This window comes from Suricata suricatta, chromosome 5 (genome assembly GCF_006229205.1).
Source record: "Suricata suricatta isolate VVHF042 chromosome 5, meerkat_22Aug2017_6uvM2_HiC, whole genome shotgun sequence".
NCBI classification, from domain to species: Eukaryota; Metazoa; Chordata; class Mammalia; order Carnivora; family Herpestidae; genus Suricata; species Suricata suricatta.
The window spans coordinates 79,772,130-79,793,960 of record NC_043704.1 but is presented as its reverse complement, the minus strand read 5'-3'; the positions used below and the strand labels follow the sequence as shown (position 1 = coordinate 79,793,960).

General features: G+C 43.6%; 1 protein-coding gene across 2 annotated transcripts in view; it reads left to right on the top strand.

Moving 5' to 3' along the window:
- The window catches only part of RTP1 (receptor transporter protein 1), a 75,129-nt gene extending 53,689 nt beyond the window's left edge, over window positions 1–21,440 (top strand). Inside the window, exons 2-3 of one of the 2 annotated variants that reach the window (XM_029940748.1) lie at window positions 18,666–18,863; window positions 20,838–21,440. In XM_029940748.1, coding sequence (XP_029796608.1) covers window positions 18,700–18,863; window positions 20,838–21,357 — 684 coding nt within the window. In that variant the 5' untranslated portion in view covers window positions 18,666–18,699 and the 3' untranslated portion in view covers window positions 21,358–21,440. Of the gene's footprint in view, window positions 1–18,591; window positions 18,864–20,837 lie in introns of those variants that run through there. The other variant, XM_029940747.1, reaches the window with a different exon arrangement.
- The last annotated feature ends 391 nt before the right edge of the window (window positions 21,441–21,831 follow it).

The window sequence follows — 21,831 nt, the reverse complement described above, 5'->3', positions numbered from 1 at the left end:
GTAACATTTATCCTATCTGTTGAAAAGTTGTGGCTTTCAGAACACCTGTTCCACCTGTAAAATAGCTGGATTTGCTGCCCCCTGGTGTCTTTCTGCCACCTTAACAACATCATGGGACGTGTCTTTTCTTACACCTTTTAAGCCAACGAAGGTCCCCCAAAACCAGCTGGAGTTTCATCAGTCCAGCTTGCTCAGATTACACCTGGGGGCCCGGAGCCCACACTTCTCAGCTGCAAAGAGCTCTGAAGAGGGAGAGAGGCTTTTCTTGCTGACCCCAAAGTGAGCTCTGACTTGAGGCTTGAGTCACCAACACAGAAAGGATTTCTGTGTGAATAGATTTGTCAGGATAGAGTTGGGAGGGGCTCAGAACCCTAGAAGACTGTTTTTAAAAAGAGTGTCTTTTACAATATTATTATGCAGACATCAAGTCCTATTGTAGAAGCAGGCTGGAGAAATTTATTTCAATGGGTATTTCTTTTATTCATCTAATGTTTACTGAGTCCCAGATTATTCTAGGCACTAGATGACAAAACAAAGCAATAAACAAAGAGTGAAAGAACTATTATAATAATCTGCCACTTAGTGATAAGTGCTGAAAAGATGGCAAAGAAATAGAGGGTGATGAGCTGGTGCATGGAAAGCCACTCAGAGCTGGTGACAGGCGAAAATGTGCTTGAAATAATGGAGCAAGCCTTGTGAAGGTCCAGGGGAAGAGCACAGGAAACAGCCAGGGTAGAAGTGTTGAGGTGGGAAAAAGTATGGTGTGCTTGAGGCACAGTGAGGAGGGGGGTGTGGGAAGAGTGAGGAGAAGGAGCAACAGGAGGCAGAATGGAGAGATAAGTGGGGACACTGCAGGTGTGGTAAGAAAATTGGGCTTTCCTTGGAAAGGGATGGAAATCCACTAGAGAGCTTGAGTCATATGATCTAATTTATATTTTGAAATTGTCATTCTGGCTGCCGGTAGAAAATTTACTCTAGGGAGACAAAAGTGGAAGCAAGGTGGTAAAATAGAAATCTTATCCAGAAATGGGATAGCTTTGGACTGGGTGAAATGGAAGTGCAGGAAGTGGCCACATTCGGTCTATATTTTGATGACAGGCGGATGGTGAAAGAGGGAATCAGGAGTCCAGAACGACACCTGTTTGGGCTTAGCTGGTAGTGGAGGGGTGGAGGTCAAAATAGTCAGGGAAGGGGCCCATCTCAAGTTCTATGGGGGTGCATTAACTTTGAGATGCACATTGCACATCCAAGTGGCCACATCCAGTGAACAGTGGTACTTAAGCCTGGGAGTGAGATTGGAGGTATCTGTGTGGAGTCATCATGGAAGAAATGGAAAAAATGAGGTTACATAGGAGTGAGTGGGAGAAGAGAAGGCTGAGGACTGGACTCTGCGACACTCAACATTTAGACAGCTGGAAGAGGAGGTGGGGCCACCAAAGGAAGCAGCAGGAATGGACTGTGCGATGGAAGAGAAACTTAGGGAGTTTAGCATCTCAGAGCACTTTAGGTTTTTAAATGTTTATTTGTTTATTTTTTGAGAGAGAGAGGTAGAGAGAGAGAGCATGTGTGTGCACCTGCTTGCAAATTGGGAAGGGGGAGGGGCAGAGACAGAGGGAGAGAGAGAATCCCAAGCAGGCTCCATGCTGTAGCACCGAACCTGATGCACGGCTCAATTGCATGGACTGTGAGATCATGACCTGAGCCGAAATCAAGAGTCAGATGCTTAACTGACTGAGCCACCCAGGCACCCCTTAGAAGACTACTTTTAAAAATAGTTAATGACGGAAAGCAATAAGCTGCCAAAAACCAATGCTATTGAGAAGCCAAGTAAGATGAGGATTGAGAATTGGCCACTGCATATTTCCAGGATGGAAGTCATTAATGACTTTGACGAGAATGATCTTAGTAAGGGTGATGGGCTGGACGCTTGGTTGGGAAAGATTGCCTTAAGACCAGGGAGGGGAGATGTAGAAATCATGACTAAAGACAGCCAAGGAGTTTTCAAGAAATGTAATCCATACTCACAGGGAGTTGAGCTCACTAAAGATTGATTAATAGTTCAGGCAACTTCTGTGGCTTTTGAATTTCTATCTGCCAACATGAAAGGCAGGCCCCAAAAGAAAAAGTTTAAAAAATGCCTCTCTTGTTTGCTGGGAGGAAAATCATTGAAAAGTTTTAAAGAAATTTACTTTTGCATCTAAATGGCTTAAAAGTTAAGGAGAAACACAGAGCCCATTAGAAGGCAGAGTACTAACCAGACTTTTGCAATAGCATCCGACATGCTGACTGGGTTCAGGAGATTATACCAATGACTGCGATTTTGTGCACGATCTTTTTTTTTTTTAATGTTTTATTTATTCTTGAGACAGAGAGAGACAGCATGAGCAGAGGAGGGTCAGAGAGAGAGGGAGACACAGACTCTGAAGACAGGCTCCAGGCTCTGGGCTAGCTGTCAGCACAGAGCCTGATGTGGGACTCAAATCCACAAAAGAGAGATCATGACCTGAGCTGAAGCCGGACACTCAACTGACTGAGCCACCCAGGTGCCCCTGCATGATCTCCTCTTAAATAATTTTTTTTAGTGTGTATTTATTTTTGAGAGAGAGAGAGAGAGCACAAGTGGGGTAGGGGCAGAGAGAGAGAGAGAGAGAGAGAGAGAGAGAGAGAGAGAGAGAGAGAGAGAGAGAGAGAGAATCTGAAGCAGTCTCCAGGCTCTGAGCTGTCAGCACAGAGCCCAACATGGGGCTCAAACTCATGAACCACTGTGAGATCATGACCGGAGCTGAAGTCAGATGCTCGCTCAACTGACTAAGCCACTCAGGTGCCCCAATGATCTCCTTTTTAAAGCACAAATTTAGTAAACTTACAGATCTGTTTCACCTTACTTTTTTTTTTCATTCTTGAGTTCTCTTTGACCACATTTCCCCACCTATTTGATGTAAATGTTTTTACCATTTAATGATGGAATTATTTATTCTTAAAAACTGCTTTCATGCTTTTTTGGAATAAGGTAAGTAATAATGTTTTAGCTTACCCATATGGTTATTGAAATGTTTGTAGGTGTCCATCCAAATGGCCTTTCATAGATGACTGATATATAGAAAATGTTATCCCACATCCTTGTGGATTCCAGCATTATACAGAAGCTTCATATTTATATGAATGTTTATAGCTTCATGTTATAAAGCAATGAATACATAGTCTTTAGTTATACACTATATTAGTCATGAACTCCAGAAGAACAGAAACTATATGTCTATATCAATCAATCAATCAATTTATTAATTAATTAAAAGGAATTGCATCATATAGTTATGGAAGCCAGCAAGTCCCAAGATCTATAGGGTGGGTGAGTCAGAAAGCTGGAGGCCCAGGAGAGCCGCTGGTTTAGCTCTATCCTGAAGGCCAATAGTCCCAAGATTCAGGAAGGGTTAATGTTTCAGATGGAGTCTGAAGCCATGAAAAAGCCTGTCCTAGTTTGAAGGCTGTTGGCAGGAAGAATTTTCTTTTACTCAGGGGAGAATCAGTCCTTTTGTTTCTTTCAGGCTCTCAACTAATTGGACAAGGCCCACCAATATTAGGAAGAGCGATCTGCTTTACTCAGCCTACTGATTTAAAGGTTGGCTTCATCCAAAAGCACCTTCACAGAGACCACCAGAATAATGTTTTAACATATATTGGAGTATTCAGTTAACCATTGGGGTAAGATAACTGTTACTTGAATAGTTAACAAAAAATTAACTGTCACATAAATAGAGACAGTTCTATTTTTAGGTGTTGAAGCTGAGGATGACCAAATAGTATTGAATTGATATAAGATCATAATATACAAGTAGTTCTGGTAATAATGGAGTCTTTTGACTCTAATGGTATCCAGTACGCTAAATAAATACAACAGGGTAGGTATTTCTAAGGGCACAGTTCAAGGATACCTGTGTAACAGCATCTAACATCTGATCTGAGTGAGGATGACCTGGGATCTCACAGAGGGATGCTGGTGGAGACTGTGATTATCCCCTGATCTCTGTCCCCTAATATACACCATCTGGAACGCTCAGTCTCCTACAGAGGATGGGGATGCTGTGGATGGAGTCTCTGGTGGCAGACATATCAGTATCAAACTCCCAGCTGTGTCAGCCTATCCATTCCAGCAGAATGCCAGTGACAGGTGGACTCACGGACTGATAGGGGAAAGAGTGGACAAAGTAGGTGACATCATTGGGTCCAGCTTAGGCAATGAGAGTAGCCTTGTGCTATTCTTCTCTCCGGCCCTTATCCGACCCCCTCAGGAAGCATCCATAATCCTGATCCACAGGGAATGCTGTTGAGGCTTTTTTGTAACTTGGGACTTGGCAAGATATGGGATACCCATCAGCCTCTTCTGCCTTATATAGCATTTCTCGCCCTCTTGACCTTTAGGTCTTCTCACGCCCTCTCTTTCCAGCTCTGTCTTGGTTTCATGCTGAGTGTTGTGCTTAGAGAGTCAGGGGTACTGGGGTCTGAATCCCAGTTCTGCCTGTAGAGGCTCTGTGACATTGACTGGTCACTTTCCCTGTTAGGATGCCAGTTTCCTCATGTAAGGAGTCAAAGCCATGGTGTGGGCGTGGCGGTCACATTCAGGAAGTGAAGCGTTTGGATCTACCTGACTTCTCCAGCGTCGTCCTGAAGTAAATATATCCTTGCTCCCACATTGCTGTTACAGGTTTGAGTGAACCCACCCCTTTCTCTGTTGCAGTCTTTATATACATGGCATTTTTCTCCAGACTAATATTTATTATACTCCTGTTTCAGCCACCCTGAAGGATGACTGTTTCTTTCCTCTGTCACTCAGGGGCCCTTGTAACTTTTATATATACCACTCAGCTTTGAATGCAAATCAGACTATTCCAAACATACCATGTCCATTTAGATCTGAATTCTATAGTGACATATAGAATCTCTCTCTTTAAGTAGGCTTCAAACCCAGCACAGCTCCCAATACTGGGCTTGAACTCCCCATCCTGAGATCAAGACCTGATCTGAGATCAAGACCTGATCTGAGATCAAGACTTGGATGCTTAACCGACTGAGCCACCCTCCTGAGCCCAGTGACAGGTAGAATCTTAATTTTACTTTTAAAATAGAAAATACGGCTGGACAAATTACTTGGGGGTAAAGAACATGTCCAACATATTTCAAGCAGAGCTCAGTTTGGAAACCACTGTAAAGTCAATAGCATGAAGCGTGTGAGCCCTTGTAGAGGCTCCTTCACAACGCAGTCCCCGTGTATTCTTTCCGAGAGTATTGTAGAGGACCAACTACAGGCTCTGCAAAGACTTCCCAGTGGGAAAGAGCAGAGAGCAGTCCTCCGTCCAGAGCATTTCAGAGAGAAGGGAGGGAAATGAATGTGTGTTATATCTGCACTGAGTGGGTGACATGTCTACACTGCTTCCCTCGTCTGAGCTACATGCCTTTCTGAGGGTCATAGTCTTATACAACTAAGAGAGTGAGACAGTGAAGTGCAGGCCCGGGAGGTCAGTCACAGCCCCAGGGAAGCCTTCCTGGGTTTGTTTTGAATGTGTTGTTGAGGATGGTGCTTTTCAGGGCACCTCTCAGTGGCTCTCTAATGAAGACCCATAGGAGAGGTTTTGCTTAGGACTCAGCATTGGGAATGGTGCTGTACCTGAAAGTCTTGTTTGCTTTTGCTGTATAGACACTGAGAGCTTTCTCACTACGCCTGTTTCCTTTTTCACATTGGTGGCCACCAATTTTGTGGCCATTCCTGTAACACGTGGTTAGGAGTCCGTTGAACTCATTTGTGCACGAACTCCAGTTCCAGATCCATCTTATTTACTGCTCTATTCTTGTTTACCCTCTGCTTTTGTTTTTACTGATTTAAAGTCCTTTGAATGAAATTTATAACATACTTAAAAGCAGAGAGAATTTTACAATTAGCCTCTGTGGATCTAGCCCCCAGATTAAAGTTATCGAAATGTGCCACACTGGCATCGCTGATTGATTCCTCTTAGGGTTTTGTTCATGGCTGGGGAATTTTGAAACAAGTTTTAAATGTCATGCCATTTTACCCTTACATACTTTAGCGTGTGTCTCTAAAAAATTTGGACAGGTGTTTTTTTATTTATTGCATTTTTAATTTTAATTCCAGTATAGTTCCCATACAGTGTTAAATTAGTTTCAGGTGCACAATATAGTGATTCAGCAATTCTCTACATTACTCAGTGCTCAACATGATAAGCGTGCTTTGTAATCTCCAACACCTAGTTTACTCATCCCCCCACCAACTTCCCCTCTGGTTGGACAAATTCTTTAAAAATCCACCATGACATTATCACACCTAATGAAATTATTAATAATTCCTCAGAATTAGCTAATTCAGTCTGTAATCAAATTTCTCATGTGATTTAAATATGTCTTTCTATTTGATGCATTCAGTATCCAAAGAAGGTCCATATATCACATTTGGGTGTAGATCTCAATTCTCTTTTAATTTATAATAGTTCCCCCCTTTCTTATTTTTCCTTTGCCATTTATTTATTTGGAAAGGACAAACATGAGTGTTGTTTTTCACATTTTCAAAATTTCCATGTTTTGGACTTAATAATGATAGCATTCTTGTGGTGCTGTTTGGGATACCCCCTCCTTACCCTGTGTTTCATCTAGCCTACCTTGAATTAATCAGATTCAGATTTAATTTTTTTGATACGAATATTCCATGGTCAGTGTTGTACAATTCCCGTAGCATTCCATCGGGAGGCACATAATGTCTCATTGCCTTTCTTTTTGTGAGTGACCATTCTGTTCCCTCCTTCTCTGATAGGCAAAAACTTTCTTTGGTTTTTTACTTGTCCTTCCATTTATTTTTAATATATGCAAATGTTTATTTCTCATACTTAGATCAAAGACAGCACTCTCCATATGCAACATGCCCTCATTTTTTCTTAATTTAAAAAATTTTTTAAGAGAGAGAGAGAGAGCACACGCATAGGCAGGGGTAGGACAAAGAGAGAGAGGGAGACACTAGAATCCAAAGCAGGCTCCAGGCTCTGAGCTTTCAGCACAGCTGAACCCTACATGGGGCTCAAACCCATGAACTGTGAGCAACCGTCTAAGCCAAAGTTGGACACTTAGCCAACTGAGCCACCCAAATGCCCCTCCTTCTTGTTTTTAAAGTTAAGAGATGACTGCATAACTTATGGAGGTAATCCTCCTTCCTTTTTTCAACATTTCCATTGGGCAATATTCCGTATTTTATTCATCTACCCTATGAATAATGATTTAGGTTGTTTTCAGTCTTTGGCTGCTACAAAAAATGTTGCAGTAAATGGTTTTTGTACACATCATTTTTGAATTTTGCCAGTATATTTAAGGCATAGATTTCTAAACATGGAATTGCTGAGTCAAAGAGAAATGCATATATTATTTTGTCACATATTTTTGGTTATTTTAAAATATAGAACATATTGTATTTTGTATATATTGGAAAGCTACTTAAAACTTTTTTCAAGAAAGTTGGGCATGAATTAATTGTTATTTTCTTATTATAATAATGCTTTATAAGGCATTGAATAAAATATATTTGATTGTATGTATATCTATCATTCACAGGTGTAAGTCTATTGTGAACATGAATATTAATCAGGGATTATCCATATACTTCCCTTTTGCCCCTTGAAAGCAAACACCATCGTTGCCAGATCAACCTTTCCCTTCTCTCCTCCACGCTTTTTCCAGCCTTCACACTCTAAACTGGTCACTGCTGAACCAGTGTCTAGCGTTTTGTGAGAATGGGTCAAGAAGGATTTTAGGGCAGTGAGAAGCCACCCAGAGAGAAAGGTAGAGGGATGGGAAATGAGCAAACCGAGGCCACTGAGGCTGGAGGTGAGCAATGTTGTGGGGGAGAGAAAGGTAGCAAATAAGGGGTGCCAGGGGACTTGAAAGGGAGGAAGTAGGGGGGAGATACATACGAATGTGAGAAGTCTGCTGTAGCTTGTGACTTTGATCACTTTTGTCTCCTTTTGGAAAAGTAAATGAATACAATTCTTCTATAACTACATATTTGGCTCTTGCAGCATGCATCTTGAACATAATGCAGTGTAGAGATGGACCTGTGTGGACCATAGCATCGAGACTTTGTGATACAAGCACCTAATGCATTTGCAGAGAATACTGGGTTGAGATTTAAGTTGACTGTCAGTGTGAAATCCATTTTGTGAGGTTTAATATATGTGAACCAACTTATGTAGCGTTGGAAGCCCATCCACATACCTACCACGTAGATATATCTTTTTCTAATTATAAGCAGACCTAAAGGCAAGACTGAGTCATCCCAGATATCCACTTATATCCTAATGCTTGCATCGAGGTCTTCTGAAGTGAAACTATATGAATCACTGACAACATCTCCAAAAAAGAAGAAAAAACATAGCAACAGAAAATAAAGCCTAACTGCCAATGGGTTAGCTGCACAGAATAACCAGGGTGTCAAAATGTTGGCAAGTGTGAAACTGAGGTCATATGCTTATGATCAGAGCCCAAGGAGAAGCTACATACACCCTTCACAGGATTCTTCCGTGGGAGAGCAGCCTTCTGGGCCTGGTCCCTGATGGCCTTGAGGGCTAAACTGGAAACCCATTCTCTGAGGGCACTGAGGGCAGCGCTTGGCAATTCTCTATTCAGTCCATCTCCATTTGTGGAAAACTGGGGCTTGAAATCAAGGTTCTTTCTTCCAGAGAGGATCTAGACTTGTGTTTGCAGTAGTCTGGGGGAAGTAACAGACACACAGTTGCTCGCTCAGCCTTAATTTGGGGACCTGGGTCAGTTCTGCTTTCTCTCTGCCCGAAGCTTAGAACCAGATTATTGTACTGATATTGGCATTTACCCTGGAGACAACTCTCCCTTTTGTACCCACTATTGTTTTCAGCTCAACATTTTATTTCCTTTCCTTCCTCCCTTCTTCGCTTCTCTTCCCTCCTTCCTTCCTTCCTGACTCAGGACTTGATCCCATGATCCTAGAATCATGATGTAAGCCTAATTCAAGAGTCAGATGCTTAACAAACTGAGACACCTGGCTGCACCTCAGCTCAACATTTTAAAGGTAAATGTAAAACTTCAATATACAGTGGACTCTTGAATGACATGGATTTAAACTGAACGGGTCCACTTATATACAGATTTTTAAAAAATAAATACAATATAGTACTATAAATGTATTGTCTTTTTATGATTTTCTTTTCTCTACCTTATTTTATTGTCAGAATACAGTATATAATACAGTAACATACCAACAATGTGTCAAATGACTGTTTATGTTATAAGTAAGACTTTCAATCAACAGTAGGCTATTAGTAGTTAAGTTTTTGGGGAGTCAAAAGTTATCTGTGTTTTGACTGCACAGGCATTGGTGCCTCTAACCCCCACATTGTTCAAAGGTCAACTGTATTCATCTCATTCACCCTCACCAGTACCCTGTGAGGTAGGAACCATTACTCCCCTTGCTCCTACTCCAAATCAGCCAAGTGAGGAAACAAGGCTTTCGAGAATACAAAGTTCTCCAAAGTTACACTCCTAGTAAGTGGTAGAGCCTTGAGTTCAGCCTTGAATCTTTTATTCCAAAGTGAATGTTCTTAACGACTGTGCCTCTTGCTGTGTCCTACCTGGAATGGACTATGGTCATGGCCTTGAGATGGCCACTGTGCTGTTTTTCATTTCAGTCTGCCCTTCATGCTGCCAACTGACTGTCAATTGAAAAATTTGGCTGTCTAAAAGCATCAGCCTAACAATTCCCAATACATCATCTACCTACTTCCTACCAAAATGTGCAAAAACAAACACACAAAGGACACAAATGCCATAGCACCGGGAATTAAGGATGGTGATGTATTGGCCAATGTCTGGGAAATTTCCCACTAAGTGAGATGTGGAGGGGCTTAACATGACAGACTTTTCATTTTGACTTGAGACACAATAGCGAGCCAAGTCATAATGATACCAGGGAGCAGATTTGACACTCTCCACCCCAATTCCTCTCTCCAGGCCATGGAAACTCCCCATCTTTAAGTCACCACAACCATGGCCATGCAGTTCCTTGTGTGAAAGGAAAACAGAGGAAGAGTCTGTGCTAGCTTCTTCCTGGCATAAGATATAAAAGCAGCCAGGCAGAAAATCAGAGCCTGGGGACAATGCACTCAAAGACAGCTCTGCCCTGCTCCTCCCTCTTACCACTTCCCTTAATTGTGGCAATAGAAGTGAAGGATGGGGAGAATTAGTAAGTCAACAGGTTTTATTGGGGAGGCACTTAGGAAAGTCAGCAAGGAATGGGTTTCTGTGTGGTTTTGTAGGAAGAAAAAGAAAAAGTTTTAGAGGAATAGTTGCTATGATAAGTGAGAAGTGGATGGTGGCAAGAAAGTTTAGGATACTCTGTTTTATGTTACAGTATGTAATTCCCCATCTGGCATCCCTCAGAAAGATGTCAGTAAAAATGTAGATTAATTTTCAATGCCTTTTTGGGATTGCTCTTCTCTTTATTATGTCTCTGTTTAATGAATGATTGCATGGTGGTCCAAATTCATCTCCTCTTCACAAGGAGGAAGTGGAAAAAATGGCAGGATTCCTTCTTAGTCTGGGAGAGTCACTCCTGATGCAGGTCTACAGATGAACCAACTCCATCTAGGGTGTGATCTGAATGAGGAGAATCCATGCCACCTGTCTAATGGAAAATATTGAACCTGCATGCATTTCTTTCAAATGTGAGCAAATATGGAAACAAACCAAATCAAGCCAAAGAAAAATATAACCCCACTCCAAATGGAATCCATAAAAACAAGCCACAAAAAAAGCACAGTAATACTCTAAAAATGTTAAAAAAATACAAATATAGAAGTTACTATAGGAACCAAAAACATGCTTTAGAGGAATCTGCTTTCCTTCTTTTCTTTCCAACTTTCTTTCTTTCTTCCTATAGTTACCTTGCTTCTCTCCTCAATCCTTCACTATTCCGTATTCTTTCTCTCTCCTCTCTCTTCCCCTCCACCTGCCCTTCCTCCTTCTGAAGCTTACTCTCTATATTTTCCCTTATCCCTTTACGTTTATGTAGTCCCTGCTAAGGAGGACATGATAGACATCTTCAAGTCTTCCTCTTGTTCTCCATCCCATGTCATGGAGGGACTGTCATCCCATGACTTGAAGGTCCAGGTCATCTCAGTCCTGAAGCCTCCTGGGGAACTCTCTTCCTGTAGCTTCTTTGCAGCATTTCATTTCATGTCTTACATCAGATTCCCTTGGATCCATGTTCACTTGTTGAGGCTTGTTAGAGCAGGCAAGATGTACCAGGTGTGGGACAGCAGTGACCCTGTGTAGAGTCTATAAGTGCCTCAGATTGAGTTTCCTGGAAACAGGTGCATAGATAGAGAGCTGCACACAGAGTTTACTGGGAGGTGCTCTCAGGAGTTATACCTGTGGAGTGGTGAGGAGGGCAGGATTGGATAGACAAGATACTGTCACACCATATGGTTGCACATGAGACTCAGCTGATCTGAAGGGGAACTCTGAACTGAGATGGCCTTTCAAAGTTGTCCCAAATCAGGCAAGGGGGAAAGGCCTTCAGATCCTTGAACCAGCCACTCACTGGCCTTGGGGAGTCTACTGTGAAGGGTAATTCCCAGTGAGCCATCAGCATTTTAATATTCCCAGAGGAGGGAGCAGAGCATCTCCAGAAGGGAGAGAATCTGGGTGGGAGGTCTGGAGTCATATCTAAAGATGAACATAACATAGGTGTTTTAGAACCATCCACCAAATACACTTCTTCATTCATTATCACAGTGATGAATGAGACAGAGGTTTGGACATGGATTTGGTCTTCAAAATTCGTTATTACAAAGTGATAATGACCAAAAAAATGAAGGATTGAGAAAAAGATTAAGAAGGGAAACACCAACCTCAGAGGGGATCTGGGTCTCGCTGGGGGAAGTAGCTTTGAACTGGCCCTAAGAGAAACACTAGATTTGGTAGGTAGATGTGAGGTGTAGGGCAGCTAGAATGTAGACAGAAGGAGTCATTCTGAACCACACTTCACCCTTGGACAACACAGTGATTAACAGTGCCGATTCCCTGCCCAATCGAAAATTCGTGTACAACTTTTGACTCCCCCAAAACTTAACTACTAATAGATTACTATTGATCAGAAGTATTACTGAAAACATTGTGAATTAGCACATATTTTGTATATTATATGCATTATATGCTGTATTCTCACAATAAAGTAAACTAGGGAAGAGAAAATGATTTAAAAAAATTTATAAGGGCATCTGGATGGTTCAGTTGGTTAAGTGTCTGGCTTCAGCTTAGATCATGATCTCATGGTTTGTGGGTTTGAGCCCCGTGTCAGGCTCTGTGCTGATGGCTACCTCAAAGCCTGGAGCCTGCTTTGGATTCTGTATCTCCCTCTCTCTCTGACCCTCCCCTGCTCACACTGTCTCTCTCTGTCTTTCAAAAATAAATAAAAAACAGAAAAAAAATTTATGTTCACTTATTTTTAGAGAGAAAGAGAGAGCGAGAGAGCAAGCCAGTGAGCGGAAGAGGCGGGGTGGGGAGAGAAAGCCCAAGCAGGCTTTGCACTGTCCATGCAGAGCCCAGTGTGGGGCTTGAACCCATGATCTGTGAGATCATGACATGAGCTGAAACCAAGAGTCGGATGCTCAACCAACTGAGCCACCCAGGGGCCCCTTTTCTTTCTCTTTCTTTCTTTCTTTCTTTCTTTCTTTCTTTCTTTCTTTCTTTCTTTCTTTCTTCTTTTGTTTTTCTGCAGAGGTAAGGAGGGAGAGAAAATGTTTAAGAAAATCACAAAAGAAAATACATTTATAGGATTTACATTTGTTAAAAAAATTGCATGTAAGTTGACCTATGCAGTTGAAACCTGTGTTGCTCAGGGGTCACCTATACTTTAAAGTCTGTGCAGGTCTTTGAGCTCCAGATTATTGTGAATAAGGAAGTGTTTTCTCAAAGTCAGTATCTTTAAAGACTTGGGAATAAAGCGCAGAATGGATAGAATAAAGTGGAAAGAAAACCCAAGAGGCCTTTCCCTGGAGATGTTTTCATGAATTAAACCGCAAAGATGGCAGGTAGCTACAGATATGGAGGTGTTCCCTCAAGACCCCATAACTTTAGCATTTTGTATTTCATGGAAGTTTAGTCACAAGGCCTTTTCTGAAGCTGGTTCCTTGAGATGAGGTTGAGAATCTTAAGGACTGTAGTAGCTGCTGCCTTCAGGTATCTGAAGGGTGCCATGGAGTGGGTGGGGTGGGGTGGAGCTGGGTCTAGCACTTAGTTACTATGGATCCAGCAGGCAAACCTAACATTACTATATGGATGAAACAGGAAAGAGATGGCTCACCTCGTTGAAAGGGAGAGTGTTAGGAAAGACATTGAGTTGTCAAAGTCAAATCAGGTTAGGAAGCAGTAAGTTGACTATAGAAGATATTTCAGCAGAAGCTGTAAATGCAGACAAGGTTAGAGAGAAGATTCTTTCTTTGGGATTCACAGTTGATCCAGATGATCTTTAAAGCCCATTTCAACTCAGAGATGACATAACAATAACTAATATTTATTCAGCATTTACTATTACATGTAACTGGGGTTAAGAGAACAGGAATTGCCATCAGACTACCCAGGTTCGAATCCCTCCTTTACCACCTGCTGGCCAAATGACCCGGGGCAAAGTTGTCAAACCACTTCCAGGTTTGTTTGGCTCACCCATAAAAAGCAGAAAAACAAAAGCCTACTTTATACAACTGATGTGAGGATAAAATGTAAACTTTAACAGGGTGCCTTCCTGGCATATAGGAAGAACTCAGTAAATGCCAGCAATCCTTATAAATGCTGTCACCTGGAAAGGTGGGTTGCTATAGAGAACATAGGAACTCCCTACCTCGGCCCAGTAGAGGGGAGGAAGCGTACCAGACTGAGTAAAATGGTTCTCTATGAAGACAGGATTAAGGCATTTCAGGTAGAAGAGACATCAAGAACAAAGGAAGAGGTGGGATTCCAGAACCTGTCCTGGGAGTAGAGAGGCATCAGTCAGGTGGGTTGAGAAAGGGCAAGGTAGTGGAAAGCTATGCTTGGTGAGTTAGATTAAGACCACATCATGGGGGAACTTGAGAGCCACACTAAGCAATTAATTTGGGGGGGGCTTAAAATGTGAAAACAGGTTGATTTTCATATTTATGCACCCTTCTTTTATAGACTCTGCTGAGTCTACTTGGAGTCAGAAAAAGACTTGGAAAACACGTTGCCAGGCAAAGATATAACCTATAGCTGTCTGGATCAGGGGATGGTTATTTTATAACTTGGGTCATTTAAAAATTTGAGAAGGATTCTAGACAGTCAGCAGCCCTTATTTTTTCATAAAATCTTTAGTAAGGAAAAATTATGGGCATAGTATTATTATCTCTTCATTGGGAAAACAGAGGGTTGTTCCTTGTTTATGCTTCTGAGGCTGAAGGGTGATTTTAGAGAGGGAAATCTTGTCTTTACCAGAGCTTTGGTGTGTTATTAGTTTGGGGCCTGGAAATTATTAGGGCAGAGAGGAAACTTACAGACATGTGGTACAATTCTACCAGTTTTCAGGACAGAGAAATGTAAGGCCAGGAAGGCCAAGTCATGTAGCAAGTCAGTGACATAATGCAGACCTATCATTTCTCTTTCTCGTTCCCATTCTTTGTACACAGATCTTTCTAAAACTATTTCTATCCTGTAGTTTCTGAGGGTCTCTATAAATAGATACGTACTGAATATCATATTTACAACTAAGATGTGGATATATGTGCAGAAGTGAGTGGCATCACATCGTACCAGATTTTGTTTGCTTCCAGAAACAAGGGTCCCAGATGTCTGAAATGCAATTCAGTCAAACAATGGTGAAAAGTCTATGGGAAATAGTAAAGGTTTAAGCTAAACTGAAAAGGCTACGGATGCTAAAGCCCTAAGACTAGCCAGGTGTGGGTGGCTGCCATGTAAGAGGAAGCATGGGTCACTATGACCTGTGAGTTTTCTCTGGTGCAGACTTGGCCGGTCTGGGCTGGAGTGTTCATGTCCTTGGGCTCTCTGCACCTGTTCCGCACGTGCACTCAGATATGGGGGGTCAGGCCCCTTGGCCTTCTTCTTGGTGTGAAAGTCATCTCTCTTCTGTTGGGGCTTGTCAGACTCCCTGAGCAGTGGCTTTCCTTCTGGAAACTGAGAAAAGCAGAGTAGAAATGCTGCTTCTGGTACTGGTTCCCCAGACAGTCTACAGACCGACTGCCACTGAGGTCATTTGATGAAGAATAAGTTGGAATACCACAGGGCTAGTTATCTTGATAGAAAAATTATTTTATTAGAGAAAACATTCTGCTACACAGAAGGATGTACTACATTGGCCTCTGCATAGCAAGTGCAAGTTCTAAATTAAACTTAATTTGTGCCAATGGGGATTGCATCAGCTGATTACATACACACTTGGGTGCGTGCATGTGCGCGCACACACACACACACACATACGATTCTGGTGGTTCTTACCTTCCATGTTCTTGTTTTTCATCATAATGTTTACTGTAGCAACAACTGCAAAATGCTTCTAGAGAGTTCATTCCTGGTATTGGGGGATGTACTTTGACTCCAGGGCAAGGTTTATAAGCTTCTCTCAACCTTATATGTTTTCTGGGAATATCCTCAGCCCCTATTCTCGCCTTGGCTAGTGGCTACAACCTGAGACAGCTCCCAACACACCTCTGAGGCCAGTTATGTCACTTCACTTCTCTGGGCATTGATTGCCTTAATTCAGAGACAGGAATACTGACTTGAAGGATAAAACATTTAATAAATTTAAAAAAATCCTTTCTGGTGTTAAGGTTCATTGGCTACAATTTAATTTCTGCCTTTCTTACTGTGTCCAGTATTAAACTAGTGGAGTGACCCCTCCCCAGAGCTTTTCTGTGGCCCTAAGGAGACAGGCCCTGAGTCCAGGCATTACCCACAATGCCTCATTAAGAGCTTACTTCCTCCATCCAGTGGCCTCTATCTTCCCTCCCATCCTCCAAGGATTCCAGTGTCTAAGTATAAAGCTCTTTGAAACCGTACATAGGTATCATCACATATACTCTGATACTCCATTGAACAAATGGACAAACAGGTCAAGAGACGTGACTTGTCCAAGGAATGAAAGCCAGCCAGTGGCAGAGCTGGGATGTATTTATATCTCCTAACTTTGAGTTTAATGCTCTTTCTACTGCACCTGGGTGCCTGTCATCAAATGGTTACAGGCTTCACAGGAATGATATACCCACAGATGGCTTTATCCACTCACTATATCTTCTTTGGTAAGATTTCAAGATGAATTTCTATTTCAGCTCTAAAATATTTGCACTGAGCATCAGGGGTCCATGGACATCTGCAGCAGTAACAGGGAGACTGATGGATCAAATAGCCACACCCCTCTTCCCCAGGGTTGTGGCCTCAGTAGGTCCTGGTGAACCCCTAGCTGGAAGGGCATGAACTTCAATCCTCAGAGTCTGGAATGGCCATATTGAATCATGAGAAGGTAGAAAGACACATTTATTTTGTAAATATTTTGTTGTAGATTCCATGCTGGACTAAACTGATCAAAGCTGGGGCTTTGGAAACAGTCACATAAAATCCAATCCCAGTTCCACTAATTATTAGCTGTTGGATTTTGGGCAAGCTATCTAACTTCCCTGCCTTAGCTTCCACATTTGCAAAATGGAGCTGCTGGTGCTATTCTCTACCTATAGAAGTTGTTATTAGAATGAAATAAATGAATATGTGTAAAGCAGGATAATGCCTGATACCTAGGAAGTGCTATATAGGGATTGCTATTTCTATGCAAATTAAAAATATGTTCACATAAAATATCGACACATTTTGCCAGAATGAAATGACACACATTAAATATATTAGAATAGCTACCTATGAGAATATAAGAGAATTACAAATCAGACAAACAAGAACAAAAACCAAAGAAGTGATTTCAGAGCCAGTGTTTTCATCCCTACAGATATTGCGTCCTTATTATCTCATTGTCAAGGTGAATAAAATGAGGCTAATATAAAATATGTCAAGGCATCAAGCATTCATGGAGGGGCAGGAGGAGCACTTGGAAGGTGGTCTCCTGTACCAGATGGGACATTTAGGTCTTGTTCTTCCATTCGTAAACTCCACGATCTGGAGGCTGCCGATAGTCATACTGTTTGAAGACCCTGCTCAGATTCTGAGCTTCCGCAGAGAAGAGAGTCAAGATATGTGTTTTGCAGCTGTAGGAGGCATTGTCTCTGAGACCTCGAATACAGCACCATGAACCTCATCAATAAATTTGATACAAGTAGATAGCAAGAATGAAATTATAAAAGATTGGAAAAAAAACTTTAGTACCCCCAAATAGAGGATTAGCTAAATAAATTATGTCCCACTAGATCAGAGAATACAGGCAGACTACAAGATGAAATAATGATAATTAATTAAAAAAATATTCACTATATATTGTTATTTAAAACATAGATCACAGTGGGGCATGTAGAATGTGTGTCTGTGTGTATGTTTATGTTTACGTGCACAAATAAATGGCAGTCAGGATGTATATATCGTAATACTAACAGTGATTATGTTGAGCATGGGCTTTAGGAAGAGTACTCCTTTTGCTTTTATCTGTATTTTCCAATTTTTCTAAATAAAACACTTTGACTTTTATAAAGGAAGTTGTTTATTAAAAAATAGCAGAGAGACATCTAGAATAAAGGTTGTTTTCCCTATGGATAGTGCCCTCCTCTTCTATAATCAGGTTGAAAATCATCTTTTCTGTTCCTGTCAGGGTGATGCAATGGCTCCCACCTTTGTGCAAAGGTGGCTGCTCTTGCACAAGGCTGTCAAAGTACAGATCCTGTTGCGTTCTGGCTACTGGGTACATACCCAGTTACCACCACTCAGCATAGAGCCTGGCACAGGGGTATGTTTGAAATGAATGACTTAAATGAATTAGTATGGGCTCAATAGCTTGGATTTGGATATGAGCTCTCTGCCATTCATAAGCTAGGTGAGTCCTGCCTCCTGATCTGTAGAGTGACAATAACAATTGTGGGTCAAAAGACCGCCAGTAGTTCTTGTGAATGGCACAGTGCCAGTCACAAATGGGTGGGAGTGCAGAGTTTATTATTATTGCTGCATCTATTAACAGGTCCGCATCTTCCCATCCCTGATGTCTCTTCAGCTCCCTAAGGCATCATGGTTACTATAGCAGCCGGATGCTGATGATGCCTCCAGGGGCACCAAGGTGAAGCTGAGCCAGCTCCCGGGTCCTCGCCTCGGCATGCCCTTCGCAGGCCAGAGTGAGATGGGCTGAAGTTCAGCCTCCTTTCAGGCCCCCCACCTGTCCTAGGTCACTTAGACCCAAAACCCTACCTCCACAGCCTCAGTTTAGGGCTCTGAGACACCCTTTTGGAGAGTCCCTTCTTCCCAAGCTCCGTCTCTTGGCGCCCTGCCTGGTTGCTGTGGCAACAGGTTCCACTGCGGACAAAGGAGGGAGCTGGGTCCTGCTTCCTCCCGGTCCTGTCGATGAGGATTTTTAGACCGTGGAGACTGCGCTGTCCTGCCCTACATCTGCCCTCTCTCTCCGTGTTCTCACTCAGGTGGAGCCTGCCCTCCCTGGCCTCTGACGAGACCATGTGTAAGAGCGTGACTACAGGTGAATGGAAGAAAGTCTTCTATGAGAAGATGGAGGAGGCCAAGCCGGCCGACAGCTGGGACCTCATCATAGATCCCAACCTCAAGCACAATGTGCTGGCCCCTGGCTGGAAGCAGTACCTGGAATTGCACGCCTCCGGCAGGTGAGTGGCCCAGGAAGTAGGAGCCCAGCAGCCCGGGGGCACCTTCCAAGAAGAGACGGAGATACAGAGAACCCAGAGGCTTAGGGTCAGTTTCACTGGTGGGCCGGTGTAGACAGAGGCAGAGAAAGAGTCCCTCACTGGAAGATGGGACACCTGAGTTTGATTCCAGCTCTTCTTTTGCACTCCTATATAACGTGCTCTCTCTGAGTCCTAGCTGGCGCTTCTGACAAAGAATATTAGTTCTAAACTCTGACATTTTACATATTTTCAGATTTTAATCATCTAAATTGGCTGAAAACCAAGAGATGGGGGGCTCAAGTTCTATGGAGGTTGAGTTCTGTGCTCTGGTCCTGGGACAATTCAATTTCCAATCTATTTAATTCAGCCTGACTTAACATAAAATACTGAACACATGAGGTATTCTAGAAACTGGCTCTACTCTTAGCTCCATGGCCCTTGAGCAATTCATTTTCCTTATTGGATTTCACGTTCCCCATTTGCGAAAGGAGAGATTAGATGAGATCCCTGCCTTGTGGGTCCTGTACCAGCAGCATCTAGAACTTGTTAAAGATGCAGAATCTCCAGCCCTGTTCTAGACCTACTGAATCAGAACCTGCATGTCAACAAGGTCTCTCAGTGATTCAGACGCACTGTAATATCTGAGATGACTTTCTAAAACACTCTCGTCCATGGGTCTATCATGTAAGACTTCCCTTTGGGACGCAAGATGGGGAGGCTCTGGGGTGCAGCATGGGGGTCAGAAGCAAGGCCTTACTCCTCACCTGGTTCAGTTCATCCAATCCAATTCAAGAAAAAAAATCTAGGGAGCACCTGTTATGTGCTGGCTACTGGCTCTGACTCTTGCTGTGTGGGGATCAGTGTGTTATTCTCTGTGTCTAAGAGTAAAACAAGGTTAATTACTTGACTTTGAAGGTCCCTCCAGTTCTGACATTTTTCCAGTCCAAATTTTATAGTCCAGTCTCAGAGAGGGAAAAAAGTTCCCAAAGGATGTAAGTAAAAGAGAAGAGAATGGAAACATGACTCCCCTACGCTGGCTGATGGGAGGGGTACCAAGAACTGGATGTTTGCTGGCAGGGCCTAGGAGCTGCCTGGAGGCTTGTGGGGCTGAGTGAGAAGGGTTGGTGGCATCACTAGTCTCAGTAGGTGGCCTGTGATCACCAGCTGGCCTAGGTCACCTCACTCTGGGCAGAAACTGCCTCCACTTCTAGGCCTTAAGATGCACTGATCCACGCACTGGTTTGGAGGCTGAGCAGTCGTAATGGTGTCATTTTTCTCCTGATTTGGGTCTAGCCTGTTCACAGTCAGTGTTCACAGGTGAGAATGTGGAATTGCATTAGGGCGCCTGGGTGGCTCAGTCGGTTAAGTGTCTGACTTCAGCTCAGGTCATGATCTCACAGTTGTAAGTTTGAACCTTGCATCGGATTCTGTGCTGACAGCTAGCTCAGAGCCTGGAGCCTGCTTTGGATCCTGCGTTTCCCTCTCTCTCTCTCTCTCTCTCTCTCTCTCTCTCTCTCTGTCCATCCCCTGCTCATGCTGTCTCTCTCTCAAAAATAAATAAAACATAAAAAATTTTTTAAAAAATGTGAAGACGCATTGTGCGTTTCCCAGCAGCTCGGGCCATTCCCGCTATGAGATTTAAAAGAGGTCTGAGCAGGAAGAACCCATCTAGGGTACCCTGAACACTGTGCAGATGAGGAAGTGTCCCGAGAGCCAAAGCCCCAAGGGCAAGGCCTGAAGGCACTGGGATGCAGGAGGCAGGGGCCTCTGCAGCACGCAGGCGAGGTGGTTGCTGGGGGCTTCCTGACCAGCCTGCTCTGGTCCTGACAGCAGGGGGACGGGCTGGACAGATGCTTGGGGGAAAGCTAATGAACCCCAGCTAATGAACTGCCTTTCTGGGGCCGGTTCCACCATCTCCACTCGGTCCTTTCCTCCTGCCTCAACCCCTTCCCGCAGGTTCCACTGCTCCTGGTGCTGGCACACCTGGCAGTCGCCCCACGTGGTCATCCTCTTCCACATGTACCTGGACCGCGAGCAGCGGGCAGGCTCGGTGCGCATGCGCGTCTTCAAGCAGCTGTGCTACGAGTGCGGCACGGCGCGGCTGGACGAGTCGAGCATGCTGGAGGAGAACATCGAGAGCCTGGTGGACAACCTCATCACCAGCCTCCGCGAGCAGTGCTACGGCGAGCGCGGCGGCCAGTACCGCATCCACGTGGCCAGCCGCCAGGACACCCGGCGGCACCGCGGCGAGTTCTGCGAGGCCTGCCAGGAGGGCATCGTGCACTGGAAGCCCAGCGAGAAGCTGCTGGAGGAGGAGGCCACCACCTACACCTTCTCGCGGGCGCCCAGCCCCACCAAGCCGCAGGCTGAGGCGGGTTCTGGCTGCAACTTCTGCTCCATCCCTTGGTGCTTGTTCTGGGCCACGGTCTTGCTGCTGATCATCTACCTGCAGTTCTCCTTCCGCAGCTCTGTCTAAGTTCCCCTTAGTGGGCTCAGGGGAACTCTCGGGGCCCAAGGCCCCTGGGGGCCAGCCAGCTGGAGGGAGGGGGCAAAGAGAGACCTGGGTTGGGAGTGGGTTAAATTCTAGTGCTGGTGCTGCTGCTGACTCCATGGGGACCTTGGGCAAATCACACATCTTTTACCGTCTATAAAATTAAGGGTTTGGCTTAGGTCCTTGGTTGTCTGAAGTCAAATGCAGAACCCGGAAGTTCTGCCTAGCTATCTCAGGGACTTTTGGATTTGGAAGGTAGGCTGGGTGAGTAGGGGGTTTCCATCCTGGTTATACTGTCCATTCCCAGGTCCTATTTCTTCATCTTGCCTTGATCAGAACAGTTCCATCTTGGAGTTACATTTAACAGTTGTGGATGAAAATGCGTTCAACTGCTTAAAAAAAAAAGCTTGAAAATCAAGGGCTTGGTGATCTCAAAAGGCCTTTCCGCAGTGATGAACT